Source organism: Ascidia mentula, chromosome 4 (assembly GCF_947561715.1).
Source record: "Ascidia mentula chromosome 4, kaAscMent1.1, whole genome shotgun sequence".
Taxonomy (NCBI): Eukaryota; Metazoa; Chordata; class Ascidiacea; order Phlebobranchia; family Ascidiidae; genus Ascidia; species Ascidia mentula.
Genome location: NC_138569.1, coordinates 15,881,992 through 15,898,774, shown reverse-complemented (window position 1 = coordinate 15,898,774; position 16,783 = coordinate 15,881,992). Strand labels below are relative to the sequence as shown.

The following is a 16,783-nucleotide window of genomic DNA, read 5'->3' as shown; positions in this document are numbered from 1 at the left end:
ACCTCACCAAGCCTGCAACTGCTTTTATGAAACAATGTTGATTGTTGTAGTTCCTATACACACTAAAGAACAACCACCTAAATTTAAGTCTTGCGCAAGAGTCGGAAGTACAATTGACCTTGAACCCGGCAGATCGCAGTTGCAGCAAAATTCAAGTCAGCGATAGTTGGTCATGCGTGCAAAACAATCATTCACGCGAAACAAACTGCCGGGCCATGTCCTAAAATGTTCTATTTATTTGTGAAAGAATTTATTGCGCCACATACATTTATCAGGGATAATATTATTAAATAAATTGGTTTAATTTACAAAACTTAATGTTGTCTAATTTAAAAAAACGTTAAAAATACTATGAAAGCAATAAAAATCATAGATTTTGGGAGTCAGGGCAACAACAGAAGCTCGTCGCAGCTGATTCGCCGATTGGAAACCAAAACAAACTGTTTCTCAGCAAGTAAGAGTGTATAACTCCGTTTATCCGGAAAATGACCAGCGCCTCTTTGGGAGAATATGACCTAACCAGAAGCACGGGATATTTTTCCTCAATTTCAAATAACAGCGCTAAAAACAAAAGATGTGAATTTGTGGTGGAAAGTAAAATGACCCGAAAAGATCAAAATGATCAACAAACAACAAAGTACACAAAAAACATCCAAGCAATCTGCACGTGGTTTGAAAGCTGGCAAACGTGGCAGCAACATATTCTATTTACAGGTCTGATCAATCGTTTAACCAAATCTCAACTGCGTAGCGTCAGTATGGCCATTGAATCAGTATTTCACAGAGACTTTGCAGCCAGCTACAAAGATGTTTACCCAATGAAGAAGGTTTGGTCAAGTCAAAAGACACCCGATAGTTTTCCTGCTGATGCAGGAGAAGAAACACTTTTATCTAGTTCTGACAAACTTGAAATATTGTACCACGGTAGCACCAAATCAAGTGCAAAAAACAAAAATAGTATGTCAGCTTCGAAGAAATTTGAGAAGAATTTAAGTCCTACATTTGTGACAGCAACATCTTCAAACAGTAAAGTGCATGAAGAAAATGATAACACATTACATATAGTTTATCAAGATTTTGATCAAACGTCAGTCAGCTCAAGAAACCTATCTCCAATTGTGGAACAAGATGATGCTTTATCACCGCCCATAATCAACCAACATCTGTCTACAGTTAATGCCTTCACTGCCCCAAATGTTTCTGCAATTTTGAATGAAAACAAATCTGGCATTAATGCTTCTATTGGTTCAGCTCATTCAGTAGCACCTAGTCTATCCCCTATAGAAGAAACTAGCCCTGAATCAACTTCATCACCAGTAAGTGGTACAAGCCCAACTAAAATCACCCCGATTCCAGGTGTTAAATCATCTAACATAAAGCAAAGAGCAAATCCCAAGAAAATGTAAGTGAATTAAGTCATTTTTGTGCATGACACACCTGTGTTCCATAAATACAGGTTATTTTATGTTTATTTAACTCAAAATTTGAAAATAATAGAAAAGAAAACCAAGATATCATTCCAAGACCAGACTCCAAAGCATCAATTTGGACAATGGGCCCATCAGACTCCGTTCAGGATGAAAAAGAGTTTGATTTTCGTAGCAGTGTTACTCCTTTAAGTGTTGAAAGTGCTGATTTTTTTGCAATCACCAAGAAGCAAGAAAAACTTGGTAAATTTATAACAAGTGAAAGTCGAGCTGGAAGTGCCTTCCTAAAAAGGTGACAGTTTTAGCATTGTCAGAACAATTTGTCAACTTTAATGTAATCTAGGCTAGACCAACAGAGAAATAAAGTTCCAATGCCAATGGCCTGCCAAATCTATAAACACTCCAAACTCTGGTCATCACAACAAAAGCATGTTGCTGCAAATACAAACAACTTGAAGAAAGAATATAAAAAACAGTTATCACAAATATGGAATGTAAGACTTTGTTTATCTCAATCTTTTAGATTTTTGAACTATAATCTTTTTGTGTAAGCTGCAGACAGATGACCACTGTTCTTTTCTTTGCAGTGGGCTGATAATTGGGAAGAACATGTTTTTGTTCGCCTCCTACTGCAGCTTTTATCTTTTAGTGATGGGAGTTTTGAGAAGTATGTTGCAGACAACATAAAGCAAAGACAAAATGAAGGTGTGTGCGTTTGATGGTTGATTTTTACTGACAAGTCACATCCAATATTATTAATTACAGACAAACTCGCACAAATGACATCCCAGCTTCTTCCGGATCAATTTTGGTTGGAAGTTTTTAAGTGCCTGCCATTGCCTGATCTTCTATCGGCTGGACTTGTGTGCAAGCATTGGTTTTATTTGTCCAAATCTGATGCTCTGTGGAAAACCAAGTGCGAAGAAATAGGTGCTAAAAAGTTTATTTTGCAACCAATGTAAAGTAACTGGAGTGCAATCATGTTTAGGAAAAACTTACAATGTTCCTCAACTGGTTAATTTGGTTGAACAAACGGCTGGGCCCACTGAAACATTGGACTGGAAACAGGCTTGCATTGAACTTTATCAGCGACTCAACTTCCATGCCCCCAAAATAGCTGCCGTCATACCCAGGCCCCCATCAATTACAACAACGGAAGGTGTGGTGAGATCCTAATAAACAAACTGAATGTAAGAGCAGCCTTCCTCAATGGATTTGTTGTTGCTTTAAGATTCATCTTCAACTTCGGATGACGAGACGACAAACCAAGACAAGTATAAAGCCTATGTTTCATTTTCCAAATCTAAAAATTTAAATTTGAAAAGCAGCAAAACAGGTAATTAGCAGACGTAGAAAACAAGAAGGCCAAAAAAAACATTTACCGTTTAGTTAGTTTCAGTATAATGTGTGCTACTTGCGAAAGATATTAATTTGCATCGGATGCATGTTGATGCTAAGATTTCGAAACAGTCGAAAAATACTAGATTCATTCTGTTCATTATGGTGATAACAAAGTAAATATTTGTAGCTTAATATATTCGCGCTAAAGGTTGCACAAACTGTTGGTGTTTGAAGACCGTTGAAGTACATTTTTGCACTGTAAGTTAGATACCCTTTTTTTGCATATTATTTTTTGAAGCCTTTCTCCGCATCTAAGTCATAAAGTAACTACTATACATTTACTTTTTTGTCTGCAGTATTTCCGCAAAAACCCATGTTGGAAAAACAAAGGAAGAAAAAAGGTAAATCCTAAGTTCTAGATCGAATTCCCGAATAAATAATTTCCAAGCATTTATTCTGATGGGGTCCTAGAGGGAGACGAGTATGTTGAAACAGAAATGGAAGACATAAAATACGATATGCCCGCGGATGGTGCCTTATCCCCGCATAAAAACCCACCCACGGGCGGCTTTCTTGAAATGTGGAAAAATATTAAAGAAGGTTCACATGGCATGGCTCGTTTGGCGTAGTTTTGGATGTATTTGTAGTTGTTTGGTGGAATTTGTAGAGCGGACTATGTGTGCAGTGGTGGCCAAAAAGTGTGAAGGCTTGTTTTTTGTTTGTAGGCCAACTATGTTTTCGTCTTTTGTGCACTAGGTTGAACGTTAATCGAATTGGGTGTCCCGGTCTTACCTTTTCATACAAAACATGACAGACCCTGACGTCAAAAGCTCACTACCTTTTAATGCTGTTCGTTTTTACTGCTGTTAAATGGTTTAAAAGTGTCTGGGCACATTTTCATGCTGTCCGCGAAAGCTAATATTAGACCCAGAAAACGTCCGCGAAAAGAATGCCCGAATGCATTTCGTTAGCATGCAACTATTAAGTTAGTTGTAGTGTTTATTTTTTTGTCATTATCCCATACCAAATATGCATTTTATCGCAGAGCTCCCTACCAACGACAGGGAATCGATATCAAAGCGAAGTGATCGTTGTTATGAAATTGACCTGTGGGACGAATTGTTTTGTGAAGACGAAATGAAGGAAATGCACGAAAGAGGGGAACAGTTTGCGGTAGATTATCGCCTTCCACTACAGAATCGCGACAGGTGATTATTCACTCTGTCCATTGCAGTAGGTTAGGGTTTCCAAATGTCCAGAAAAACCGCTTCCTGAGGTTAATAGGAAAAACTGCCTAAATGTCCGGAATTTTGAAGATGGCACGCCATAATAGCCCGTGATTTAACGTAAGACGCCTTGGACTTTTAGATAAGGGCCATCAGCAATACTTCGCCGAGACGCTGTTAATTTTTTTTTAATTTGGGACTAAAAATTTGTCAAAATGAATGACGTAATTCTGTCCGGAATTGTGCGGTGACAAATATGGTATCATTGGTAGTATGCCGACTACAAATCCGAATGCATCCCAAACTGTTTTTAAATTGCAGTTTGATTCACTAGATCACTGCTGATCATAAAAAACGCACAATTCGTAACTTTGACAGCTAATTAATTTCAACCACTGCGTTTCAGGTATTGGTTGGTGAACAGCGTCATTCTGCCTGTGCAACATGTTCAAGTGCTGGAGGTAAAATTGGTGATAAAGCTAAAAAGTGCAGGCGCATCTTCAAAAGTGAGTTTTGCATGCAGGCTCACCGTGGGGCGGTCACGTGTATTGTGTGCAACGGAAAACGAATTATTTCCGGCGGTCTGGACAGAGGTGTTCGAATCTGGTCCGAATCGGGAGAATGCTTTGCCAAGTTGGACACATCTCACAAAGGTAATACGGTTTTTTAGTCTAACGGTATATTCACTTCTTTGTGAACAGCATGGAAATTTGAAATCAATAAGTTTGTGGCACTGAGTTACTGTAATATAACGACACGCGACAAATTTGTTACCGCCACGGATTTAATGTGGATGATTTTTTCCATCGAAACTCTTGCTTAACAATTGCCATCTTACTTCAACATGCATTGCTGTGTAATTTTATCTGTGGCAACTTTCACAGGCAGCGTCCAAGGGATTGCAATAGGAGCAGACGATAGATGCCGCAAAGTTTATACATCTTCGTGGGACACAAACGTGTGCGCGTGGGACAGCATCACCGGAAAGCTACTAAACAGCTTAGTAGGTCACACCGATAGCGTGTCGGCAGTGGCAGTGGACGCCAAATACTTGTGAGTATAAATGTTAAATGATGAAAATACATATAGTGTGCTAAAAATGCATGTTAGCAAGTTTGTTGTAACTTGTGGTTGCAACATAAACGTAAAGCAGTTTCAAAGAGCAGGTCACATTGCATCGATCGTTCATATATATGCGTGTGCGACACCTAGTGGATTTATACATAGAAATAACACCACATCTCCCCTTTTATAAAGGCAACGTAATTAAACACAATTAAAAAAAACATATTCGGCACAACAAAACAATATTGCACTACAAATCAAGGGGTTGCGGTTTTTAACCAATAAACCAGAGCGTGTAGTGTATTAGGGCTGTTCCTGAGTGGGCACTGGGTGAATGTGCCTTTTGTTACGCCTCAGTTCACCACTTTCCCCACGGACAATGTATGACCGCGGTGTCTCCGAATGGAGGCGTGGGTTCGAATCCCACTTTCTGACACCAAGACAAGCAGTTTCAAGGAGCAGGCCACTTTGCATCGATCGTCCATATATATATGCGTGCGCGACACCTAGTGAATTAGTACATAGAAACAACACCACAGATTACAGCATAGAGACAATAGAATTGTGTGCCAATAGAGATTAATGTAAAAAATGCCCTATCAGCATATATTTTGCGACAAAAACTCGACTTGTAAATAATATTGCGTGCTGTGGTGTCTCCTTTAAAGTTAGTTTAACAACAATATTCTGAAAGTCGTTTTAGCGAAACCAGTCCGAAATTCTGGTGGGGGCCAAACATCTTCTCAGAACTTAATCAAACTCACAGTTTTTAACGTACAAAATTGTATATCTCGTTACAGGGTTTCAAGTTCTCACGACGGTACCATAAGAGTGTGGGACATTCGCACTTACGAATGCATTCACGTTATAGAACATCACGAAGGCGCAATCCACTGTATGTCGTATGAGGAGCGCCTAATCACAACCGGAGGGGCGGACAAGTATGTCTTGAAACCCTGGAAAACATTCATGCTCTCATTGATTTTTTTGCAAAGTTTTACCAATCTATGTGACGTCGTTACATATATTTCAGCAGTTTTCAGAGGAATAATTATTTGTTAAATTCCACAAAGCGATCTGTGGACAGCTCAGATGGTGGATGTTTTTTTGTGAAAAATATATTTCGCCTTCAAATAGAATCTTTCATATGAAATGGGAAATTACTATTGGCTATCATGTTCTCAGGTTGGTTCTTGTAACGGATCCTGATACTGGAATTTTGATCTACACATTTGAAGGACACACTTCTGCTGTCAATGCTATAACGGTAAGCAATTCACATATCTTCTTTTTACACACTGCATAACAATAGGCATTGCCCATCCCTAACACATTTTTTTAATTGTGCGTCGAAATTGTGGGCAGGCCTTATTGAGCAATGCGGTCTTGTTAAACACTTTCCGAATCGTTTCGTGCCACGCATAATTGATGAATTACTATACTCGAGTCTTCAAAATTGTATGGTGTTTTGCCGCACAGTAACCAAAAGGTGCAACGTTAAGAGGTGTCAATTCAAATAACCGTCAAATGAATCCTCGCAAAAAGGCCCGTTTGGTAAAAAAAACAGAAAAGAACAAACTTGCAAGCAAGCAGTGCAATCCGTGTTGGCTTAGAGTGGCTCTGCTCGCGATAGCTTTTGTCGTCCAAGTAGAAGCTTATCGAGCACTGAAAATCGTTTCCGTCGCTAGGTGGAGTGACGGAACCTCTTAGGAAGCGAGAGTGATTGGATATATTCCCGCTATTCGTTTCAAAGCACTGATCCCCCCAAATCTGACTCGTTTTGTCAGGCCTGTCCAATCTTTTTTGAAAAAAGCTGCCTGGAGCTTGTACTAAAATGCGGACTGGTTTGATATCATAGATAGCCCGAATCACGTGATTAGTAGGTGATACAATAACAGTCAGAAACACCCGAACACAAAGGGATTGACCTTGGATCAAGCCAAAAAATAGTGCCTGCAAAAATAATTGCAAAATAACTTCTTAAATTTAGTAATGTCAACGGTTTACCTTGGATTTTACATGCGTTTTAAAATGACTTAATTTGCGTTTCAGCGACAACAAAATTTGATCGCCAGTGGGGACATCGGCGGTAACGTTATATTTTGGTCGCTGAGTGGCGACCAAGGGCCGATGGAACAGGTGAAGGCGCATGACAAACAAATCAACCAGATTGCTTTTCACGGGGGAAGATTTTTCACAGCCTCGAAGTAAGAAACAAACAACAAACTAGCTTTATTGTCAAACAACTGCCAAATGATTTTATCATGTTTCCTTAAAAATTGCAGTGACTCGACTGTCAAAGAATGGGAACTGATGACTATGACCTGTGTGCGGGTCATGCAAGGCCACAGCGATGCTGTCACTGGTGTACAGGTTTGTGGCAAGCTTTTACCTTGTATTTTACATGTATAAAAACACAGCTTTGTTTATATGGTAATTTTGCGTGAGACTCAAAATTAGAGCAAACATACTCTGCTCATTTCGTGTTTCTTCATTGATGTTTCGCAGTTCACAAACCGGTTTCTCGTAACCTGTAGTAAGGACAGCAGTATTCGACTCTGGTGGTGGGGAGGGGAAGACGACAGCGCCAAAACGGAATGAACGGCTTTATTAACTGTGACCATAACGCGTATGCTCAAATTTTGCGTGTTTTATTATCGCTTTCGACTATTTTTTATGTGATGTTTCCTTCCGTCCCGTATTTGTTCTACGGCATTTTTACCTGCATGGCGGCTCTGCCAGTTTTGCACCACTTTCCCCGTTGTAAACTCACCGCTGTGAAACGTGTAGGCAATAAAGGGTCAATTTGGAACCAGTGGTAAAAATTTGGTCAAACTCAGTTTCGTGCGGGAATGTCAAAATTTCTACTCGCAAATTTTCGCGAAAGTTTCTAATACTTGTATCGGTCACTAGATGCCTAATGTGTTTTACATAATGATTAGGCAACCCTGGCTTTTGAACTTCAATGCAAACTCCTCGCTTTGCTCCGTTAGGCAACGATGTAATGGATTTCAAATTGTTCCAGGGTTAATGAACCATCGTGTGGATGTGGGATTTGATTGTGTTATGAAACACCAAACTAATACCATTTTCTGGCGTTAATGATACGAGAGAATGTACAAAATGTACATGCCTAGTAGTTTCCACACGGACAACTCCCGACCAAAAAGTCTGAAATCTTACACTAAGTACGTGGTATACCAACCTTATTTCGTAATATGTAGTCGTAGTTATGTTGGTTGTTGATGACCTATATCAGGGGCATTGATAACAATTTAGCCACAGTCAAATTTTCCACCAGCGGTTTGGCAGTACAATTCTTGAAATGTTGCGATTCCAGGAGGAACATAAATCCAGAAGTACAAACGCTCTTGGGTGATTGTTGATTGATGGTGGGGTCCACGAGGAGGTTTTTCTATTTCTGACATTGTAAAAAGAACACACTGCAAGTGCTTTTCTAAAGGTAATCTTGTTAAATTGTGAACGCAAAAACAGCCTTAGTAACTGAGTGTTACCAGCGGTTATAGTACAGAGAGCGCTAGGCAGGATTTTAAAAATTTACATGTGGAAGGTAGGGCTTGTTGTTAGTGTCCACTTTGGTGCTTTCAGTGCAAGCTATTTATCCTACCAAATCCATCCCCATTGACAACAGCGACCACCACAGGCTCAGGGGCGACATAACCCGAAGCCAAGGTTATAAAAAACTAACGCCAACACGCAGGGTTTTAGCTCCGAGACCTCTTCAGAGACGTATGCCGCCATGTTGGCCACGCAACGGACGCCATCTTTTGTTCCGAATTAACGACGGCGAAGCACAATTGCGTATCGAACCAACCTGGCTGGACCACCAGTGTGTTCCAGTTCGCGATGACATCACGGGCGAACAGGTCCTGTTTGTATAGAAAACGGATAGCGTGCGAAGTCGAACGCGTCCCAAGGTGCTCGAAATTTTATTGGCTAGCGAATCTCGGCAAGTGGCATCAAAATTTCCTTGTAGCTCTGTCGCACCGCTCCCCGTAAAAGACTTTGAGGTCGTCTGGCGCGGCAAGGGGTTCCGCTTGTTTACACGCGATCCGAATTTTGTTCGACTGTAAAAAAATGTTTTAAAATGGAATTTTTCCGTAAGGATTTTACTGTTTCCAAATTTTCCCTGCGTTTATTTTCGCTCGATGCCGAGGCTTTGGTCTGGTCCAAAAGGACAGGTAATTGTTGTTGACTTTGCAATATACGTCAAGTCATGTTCTGTTCACGCTTGGAGCGTTCACCTTGTTTTCCCTTATTTGCCGGCGTTTGGTCTCCGATTTCCGCAAAACCAAGCTTCAAAAGTTCGGTGACGCCAAATAAACTAAGTAACCTGAGACAAATATGCAGCCATCATTTATCTTTTGCGAATTGTAAAACTTCTTACTGTCAATGAACGTATGTTCATTACCGTCCAATATGCAACAGAAAAGAGAGCAAGATTGACTAAAACAAATGTTAGGTATTATGCAATCGTATCTCTTTTCAAGGTAACCTGGGAATTCTCCTTTGCCAACTTTAAACGAATCATTACGCAACGAACGGCTGGGGAGTTTCTAGACTGAAAAACATTGGACCCCCTCAGACGCGTGGGCAGATAAACGACAAACATGCCGGTGAATAGCGGAAGCAGCTATCTTGACAAGAACAAACAGTCTGACAAACATTGTTGCAATGCAGTACCCAGCTACCTTCACCCGTCGTCATAAACTGCTAGGGGGTGTATGTACGCACCGTAAATTTTGAAACCGCACCCCCGACCGAGTGTTTGTCATGTGGTTATATGTTGTATTGAGTGAAATTGAAAGTCATAGGTATAAAGCATCTCCACAGAGTGGTGAAATCGTGATAAATTTAAAGATACACAGTACAAAGGTAATGGTGAAACTGGGGCCCTTGCAAATCAACAGTGGGTACTTCTGTTAGCGTCGTGGTCGTTAGTGTATGAAAATTGCCTTTATGTGCTGTATGAATCGTAGTGTCCGAAAGCAACATACAGTAATTTTTATGACAATCTTATCTTGTGTTTTGACATTGTTTTTCGTGTGTTATACCACATCTAATAAGCAATATTAAAACCGTGTGCAATCGGGGTAAAGCTGCGATCAAAAGCATTACGGTTGGTTGTTGATTTATCGTTAACAGGTAAACAAAACCGCGACAATTTGTTCACTATTTTGCGGTAAGGAGGACCGACGCCAGTTTTATGGAGCACGAATAACGACGCAGTTACAACTACACAAAGAACGCCATTCTCTTATGACTACAGTGAGTTCATAGGGGCTTTGAGGTTTGTTCAGAGCGCGCGTGCCCGCTACAAGTTCCATGAAATCCGGGCAGGATTGCAAATAGGCCCAAAACTGCTTGTTCCGGGCCGGCGGTCGGATGTGCACGCGTTGACTCCGCAAATATCAACCTCCAGACGATTAAGGTCGCTTGGGCGCCCACCTATTAATCACAGCACATTCAGTGGTGGCTTCACCCGCTCCTCGACAATGCACAATTGCGATTTGGAACGGGTGTTTGTTGATTCTAGGCGAGAAAGAACAAGCCCGATGATAACTTTGGCGCCCGTGCCCGGCTTTGATTAAACACGGTGGAGACGCGCGGCTCGCCTTGCTATTTGACTAAGATCCTGCAAAGCGCTTTGGAAAGAAGAGATCTTGAGAAGCGCAGCGAATGCACTTTGTCCGTCAAAACCGCGGAATGGGTAAACATAATGCAGGTCTGCGGGTAAACATAACAACTAACTAATTAAATTAGTCTCTAAATTTGATGAAAAAACTTTTTTCTTAATCCTTCATTCCGAAACTACTTGTGAGATCTTATAATGCGCGTCATCTGAAATTGGTCATTTCTTCACCCTGAGTCGGAAACTCACGGTGATTTGCTGTACAGATAAACTAAATGCGATTATCCGCACTGCAAACAGATCTTTTAACGTCATCTTTCACGCCCGGTGTTGCTTATCTGTCGGGCTGGCGCCGGAGCAAGCATTGTGTCGCGTGTGGTTAAGGGTACCAAACACCTAAGGAATGTTAGCACTGTGCATTTTATCCGTTGCGGGCCGCCGGTAAGGCTTTTGCTGACCACGCGCGCAGATTAAATATTACAGCCGCCCAACTGCCGGAATGCAATCAAACTGATATTGGCCATTAGCTGCCGACAGAGATCTGTGATGGATGTGTAGCAATAACCGACCGTTTGCGTATTTTGTCATATGGCAAACAATGTCCCGAGAGAAATATATCCATGAGAGCCAGTGCAAGTAAACATAGTGCCGTTGTGTCAACGCAACCACGACTAAGAGAGCTAATCTTTTATCGTTAATTAGAGGGAAGTAGTGGTAATTTCAGCATTTGTTTGGAGCCAAAAAGAACCCAAAAGCAGAAATTTAATGACTTGTACATCAGTCATGATGTTCGATGTAAGATTTCAAAAAATCGGATGTATTTGTTCTGAATATTTATGATTTGTCAGCATATCTATATTTTGAGAAACCGTATAACCGGTAGACCAAAGAATGTGGGCGATCAGTATTGCTACAATTGAAGGCGTAATTCACAGACAAAAGCTTAAAGAAAGGGTAAATAACAAAATGGCTCCACAGCAAGCACAAACCAAACATTATCATTAAAGCCACGCGGTAGTTTCGGTAGATTTAGGCTACCCAGTTTCTAGTTATTTTTAGCACTTGCGCTTGCAAAGGGAGGCGCGTGTAATTGGCTCTCATCGGTAATTTCGAGGGCTCGCGCGGAAGGCTTGCGGCCAAGTAATCCGAATGTGCCAAGTGACAAAACGCCCAGTCGTGAACATTTTTCCAAGCACCCTCAGCAAGTCAAGGACCCCAGGCAAGCGGCCTTCCAACACCTGACCCTATCTTGAGAACGGTGGATCCTCTCCGCGCTTGCCAAAAAAATCCAACGGTCGTAGTAAAGGATCTTTGGGCCTGACCTTGCCGAGCCTCAATAGGGCCAGTGAAGTATGTTTGGTGGTCGCTGTTCTGCGCAATAATTCTTGCAGGGGTTTGCAAAATTCGTGCATAATTTTAAGGCTGAGGATTCTAGCGACAATATCAGTCCAAATTTGTTTAAAGCTCTTTCAGAAACTAAGTAGTTGATGGTGAATTTGTGGTGATGATGCAGCTGATTGTAGGTTACAACATCATAAACTATATTGCTAATACTACAGCGAAGACATCGGAACGCGCGGACCTACCAAGGTACGTAACATTTTAATTTTGCCGTGCGAAAGAGAAACGTCATGGATGTTTTAGCCACCACAATGGTTGTTTTCTTTTGTCAATCCTAAGCTTGGTCAAAGATTTAGTTTGTTCGGCGTGAAAACGGCTTGTACGGCCATCAACCCACCCACTGTCGGACAAACCAAGGTGAAAGCGTTTCGCAGCGCAGTACCTAAATTGAGCACCCATAAAAAAACTCGGCGTTTTCTGAGCTTGTTCTGCTTGTAATAACAAGTCGCATACTTTATGCCATGCGAAATCCCGAGTTCCTTCCATTCTCAAGTGTCTATTGTCTGCCGAGGCGGCTCTCTCCAGAAACGCAAGCGCGGGAGTACAAGGCGTTACACAAGTTTTGTTGTGCTTCCGCATCTCCCCAAGCACAATGGCACCCAAGTCACTTTGATATGTGGCACAGTTTAAAATTCGTCCCACTTGAAAGACGCTCGCTCGGTCGCGCGGGCCGTTTGATGGCATAACCGGCGCAGTGTAGTGGTTACGTAGCTCCGGAGCAAAATGCCAGGTAATGTTGCCTAAAACGGACAGGGGTGACTCGGGTGACGACCAACGTAAACCGGATGTATTTCGCAAGAATAAGCGTCACTTTACAATTTCTACAAATGTATGGGAGTGGAGGCGTGGATTTGTGTAATCCAGCCACAAGTATAAAAATATGACACAACGGCGAAAGGCGAAGTAAGCCTTAGTCATCGGGGGTCACACAATGCAGATTGAAAAACTCCCCCACACAAGTTTACGGAGCAGTTTATAAATCATCAGTTACCTTTGGAGCAACGGAGAATGTGAATAAGTTATGCGGTGCCAACTCTGACACATTGAAATCGCTCAACGGACTTAGCGGATGACACCGCGCGGACAAGGGACTTTGCTACTACACAAACTTCCGTTTGTCGTGGTGAATTTACACATTGCGAGTAAACATGGATTTCCACTACTTAGGGGTAGGTTAATGCTTAAGGCCCTTTCGCCATCTGTACTATTTGAGACGAATTTGATAGTGGATGAATTGTCCCCAAATTGCTATGATGGTTTCTTCTGGGACACAGTGTTTCTTGGGAGGCACGAATATACATTTGTTCGACAAAGCATTTTCTGTTCACATTTTTGTTGCGGGTGTTTCACAACACATTGAAATTTAACGGCAATCGCACTGTGTTTGCCCATTGATTTGAGCGATAAGGCGTAACACGTGTTCTCACAAAATGGCTGATACGATCGTTCCACTATCTTGCCGATTACTGACGCCTTGCAGCACACTATCACAATCCGCTTGCGAATGCGCTGTCAGATGTAAAACGATTTGTCGTTTATTAACGCGGTCCAGCGAGTTCTGGTACCCAGTGTGGACAGAAGTTAATCGAGTGCTCGAAATGGTCAAATGCCAGTTCTTGTTTGTTTTCTTTCGCCTGTTGCTTGTACAAGCAAATGCAGGGGGCACTTTGGTTAATTTTGGTGCGTTTAACAGCAAAGATTTGCTGAGCAAGTCTGGCCCGTTGGTACAAGCTAAATATCCCCATGGAAGTGGATTTGGGCCAGTGGGCGAACATAATGATCATGATCCGCATATTAAATCACACCACGAAGAAGATCTAAAAAATCTTCCGTATCCGGAGATACCCAGTGTCATGGCGATGGCTTTCGAACAATCCAAGGACAAGCATCTTCAACGCACCAAATGTCAACTGCCAGGACTACAAGGAAATGTTGTTAGAAGTTTTCATAACCAAGGTAAACCCAAGGTTCATTTAACTACCGTCAATCTATTTAGTCTGCTGTTCAAATAGCGCTGGGGTAACAAAATCGCGGGTCAAGTTGTAGGGTCTTGACCAAGTTGGTTATATTCTGCCTAATGTTCATTTGTGTGGGCCTTGAAGTATCAAGTTACGAGCACAGAACCTTAGTGACGATAGAAACTGTCAATTTTGTGCATTGCATGCGGCCGATGATAAAGAGTTCTGTTTTCCGCAGTCCCGGGGAAGAATGTAACAGCGAACTTTGTAACGCGCTGCTGTCACGTCCAGCGGATCAATGTAAAATTAAATGTTAACTGGTTGTCTCGGGCAAGTTGCTCATGGCGTCTTAGCCACGTTCGACCAACAGAGGCTGCCAGGCAGCTGAGCTAATGTTTCAGCAGATAAGAATTTAAGGAAGGACAAACGGAGTACTTCGCTTTCTCATGTCACCGCGCGAGTACAAATGTTTGTCCACACCCACGCTCACAACGGTTCGAGTCTGGACTTATTCCTTAAACCATGACTCGACTTTGGGCTGTGTGAGCGTAACCGAATGCGGATGGCAAACTTCACTGTTTCAGCTTGAGCGGCACGTTCTAAAGCTTCATTAGGCACTCTGCCAGCTTGCCGAGGCGACAAAACTCTCAAATTACACAACGGTGTCGTTATGCTCCCAACGCCACAATCTCTAAACGCAAACATTGTTGTTTTGTCGAGTGCAAACGTTTATCGTCCTTTCAACGACTGAACTATGTTGAAAATTGAAATTTTTACGGCGAAATTTTGCGGACAAATTTTATGCCAGACATGACCTTTCCAGGATCGCCTTTGGTTTTGGATGACGAAACTTCTCTGGTTGAACTCCAGTTCGATCTTCCAAAGAAACCACACAATGAAACAACGGTGAGAGGAATCTTGTACACACAAGTTGAAGCGTTGGTTACCGGTCCAAACAACCGGTTTATGCACCTTGGAATGTCGGTTGACTTCGAAGTACACGAAGTTTCCCACAAAATATGGCAGCAAATTTTGCGAAACTCGGCTAGCTTAAAAAGCGAAGGCGTACAGGACATAGACGCCGGCTCGCATTTGTACAAAACGAAGATGCGAACTGGTGATATACTACGATCAATATTGGTCCGGCCCCTCGCGTCGCGCCGTTTCACCATCAATCACGCGCACCCACATTCGAAATCGACAGATGTATTAAATGTAACCAGTGCGGTGCGGAAAATGCGCGACGGACGAAACAAATTCGTTCTCCTCAGCCGTGTGAACGCAGGCAACGACAAAGTCCGCGGACTCTGTCCTGCGCCGCCGAAGCCCCAACTTGTGCTGATCACCATGGACCACAGTCTATGTAACAACAGCAAAGACCCTGACACGCCGGTCTTTAATCCCTTTCTTCAACGCGTGAGAAGGGGTGTCAAGCAAAAGAAAAAGCAACATAGAAAAAATAACGACAACGTGGTGATAATGGACACTTCCGACGAGTCCGAGCAACTTGCCTCCGCTGTTTGCCAGCGGCGCCCAATGTGGGTTCGTTTTGAGCAGCTTGGATGGTCGGACTGGATCATAGCTCCCCAGGCCTTTCAAGCATACCGTTGCGCCGGAGAGTGTCCATATCAGCTCTGATCGAACCTCAATGCGACGAACCACGCACTCATGATGTCGCTGATGCACTCCGTGGAGCCTCGCAAGTCTCCACAACCGTGTTGTGTGCCCACAAAGCTTCGTTCAGTGTCCATACTGTACCTGGACAACGCTAAGAACGTAGTGCTGCGACAATACGAAGACATGGTCGTCGAATCGTGTGGATGTCAATGAAATATTGGGATCTTTCGCATTCATCTGCAACTGTAAGATACGTGTCTTGAGCCAGGTCTTTTTCGCCGAGACAAATTACTGGTCAGCGGTTTGCGTTTTCTTTGTTGAGTAACTTGTATTGCATGTTGTAGTTTGGGGTTGGAGTCAGTTCAATTCGTCTGTAACAGACCTGTGACCTTTTCAGCCAACGGTGGCGCGTTCTATTTGCTCGTGATTCACACGCACTGTTTCCTTTCCCCACTTCGTGTCTGACTTTTCGTTCTGCCTCTCGAATCACCAATCGATCCCGTGTTCAGTTTTGTTCTAATAGCTGCCTATTAGAGAGCGAACAAATAAAATCATTTTGAATTGCCGATGTTTAAAAACAAACCAAAGCATAAAACCAGCGATCGTGAAGGAATTTCCGACAATCCCAGTAACCAATTTGACTTGCGCGCAACGGTTTTGCAATAAATCACACTTTTTCTGCGTCAAAAAACGTTAGAAATTTGACGAGGCGGACACTTTATGGTATAATTGCTGTCGTACATGTAAGTCAAGCGGTATCCAATTACAAGCAGCACCTGGAAATGCGCGGGTTCATCGCGCCACATTTGGCTTTTATTTCTTCGCAACTAAATCCAGATAACGCTTGTGTTGCGGGGGAAATTGCCAAGGCAAGTAAAAACAGAAAACGTCGCCACTTTTCCCTTGGGGCCGTCGCCTGCCTTTCAACAGGTATAAGGTTGCGCGGACCACACACCGGCGAGATGTTAACCTCTCGAAAACTGACCTTGACTTTTCAGAGGCGACGTCTAAGTCTATGAACAGAATCTTGGCCTTTTTAAGCCCAACTCTAACAAACCACAAAGCGTCCGATGCCTGCCTTAAATATGGATTTTG

General features: G+C 42.5%; 1 protein-coding gene and 1 pseudogene across 2 annotated transcripts; both read left to right on the top strand.

Moving 5' to 3' along the window:
* Nucleotides 1–436: 436 nt before the first annotated feature.
* On the top strand, nucleotides 437–7,846 carry LOC145898448 (uncharacterized). Of its 2 annotated transcripts, XM_082986901.1 has the most exons (18): nucleotides 437–1,402; nucleotides 1,498–1,719; nucleotides 1,771–1,921; nucleotides 2,015–2,132; nucleotides 2,193–2,357; nucleotides 2,416–2,586; nucleotides 2,659–2,763; nucleotides 3,125–3,169; nucleotides 3,240–3,368; nucleotides 3,814–3,976; nucleotides 4,401–4,455; nucleotides 4,518–4,647; nucleotides 4,879–5,047; nucleotides 5,860–6,000; nucleotides 6,245–6,326; nucleotides 7,112–7,266; nucleotides 7,345–7,432; nucleotides 7,568–7,846. In XM_082986901.1, the coding sequence occupies exons 1-18, from the start codon at nucleotides 486–488 to the stop codon at nucleotides 7,658–7,660; spliced, it is 3,099 nt and encodes a 1,032-aa protein (XP_082843027.1). In that variant the 5' UTR covers nucleotides 437–485; the 3' UTR covers nucleotides 7,661–7,846. The 2 variants fall into 2 exon arrangements, with proteins under 2 accessions (XP_082843027.1, XP_082843028.1); XM_082986902.1 differs by lacking the exon at nucleotides 3,240–3,368.
* Nucleotides 7,847–13,543: 5,697 nt separating this feature from the next.
* Nucleotides 13,544–15,901, top strand: LOC145898166 (univin-like; annotated as a pseudogene).
* The last annotated feature ends 882 nt before the right edge of the window (nucleotides 15,902–16,783 follow it).

Excerpts from the sequence above, each read along its gene's own strand:
- LOC145898448 (XM_082986901.1), top strand. The coding sequence starts at position 486 with ATGACCAGCGCCTCTTTGGGAGAATATGACCTAACCAGAAGCACGGGA. Across the intron at positions 4,456-4,517 it reads AACATGTTCAAGTGCTGGAG|GCTCACCGTGGGGCGGTCAC; the intron begins GTAAAATTGGTG and ends TTTTGCATGCAG. Across the intron at positions 7,267-7,344 it reads AGATTTTTCACAGCCTCGAA|TGACTCGACTGTCAAAGAAT; the intron begins GTAAGAAACAAA and ends TAAAAATTGCAG.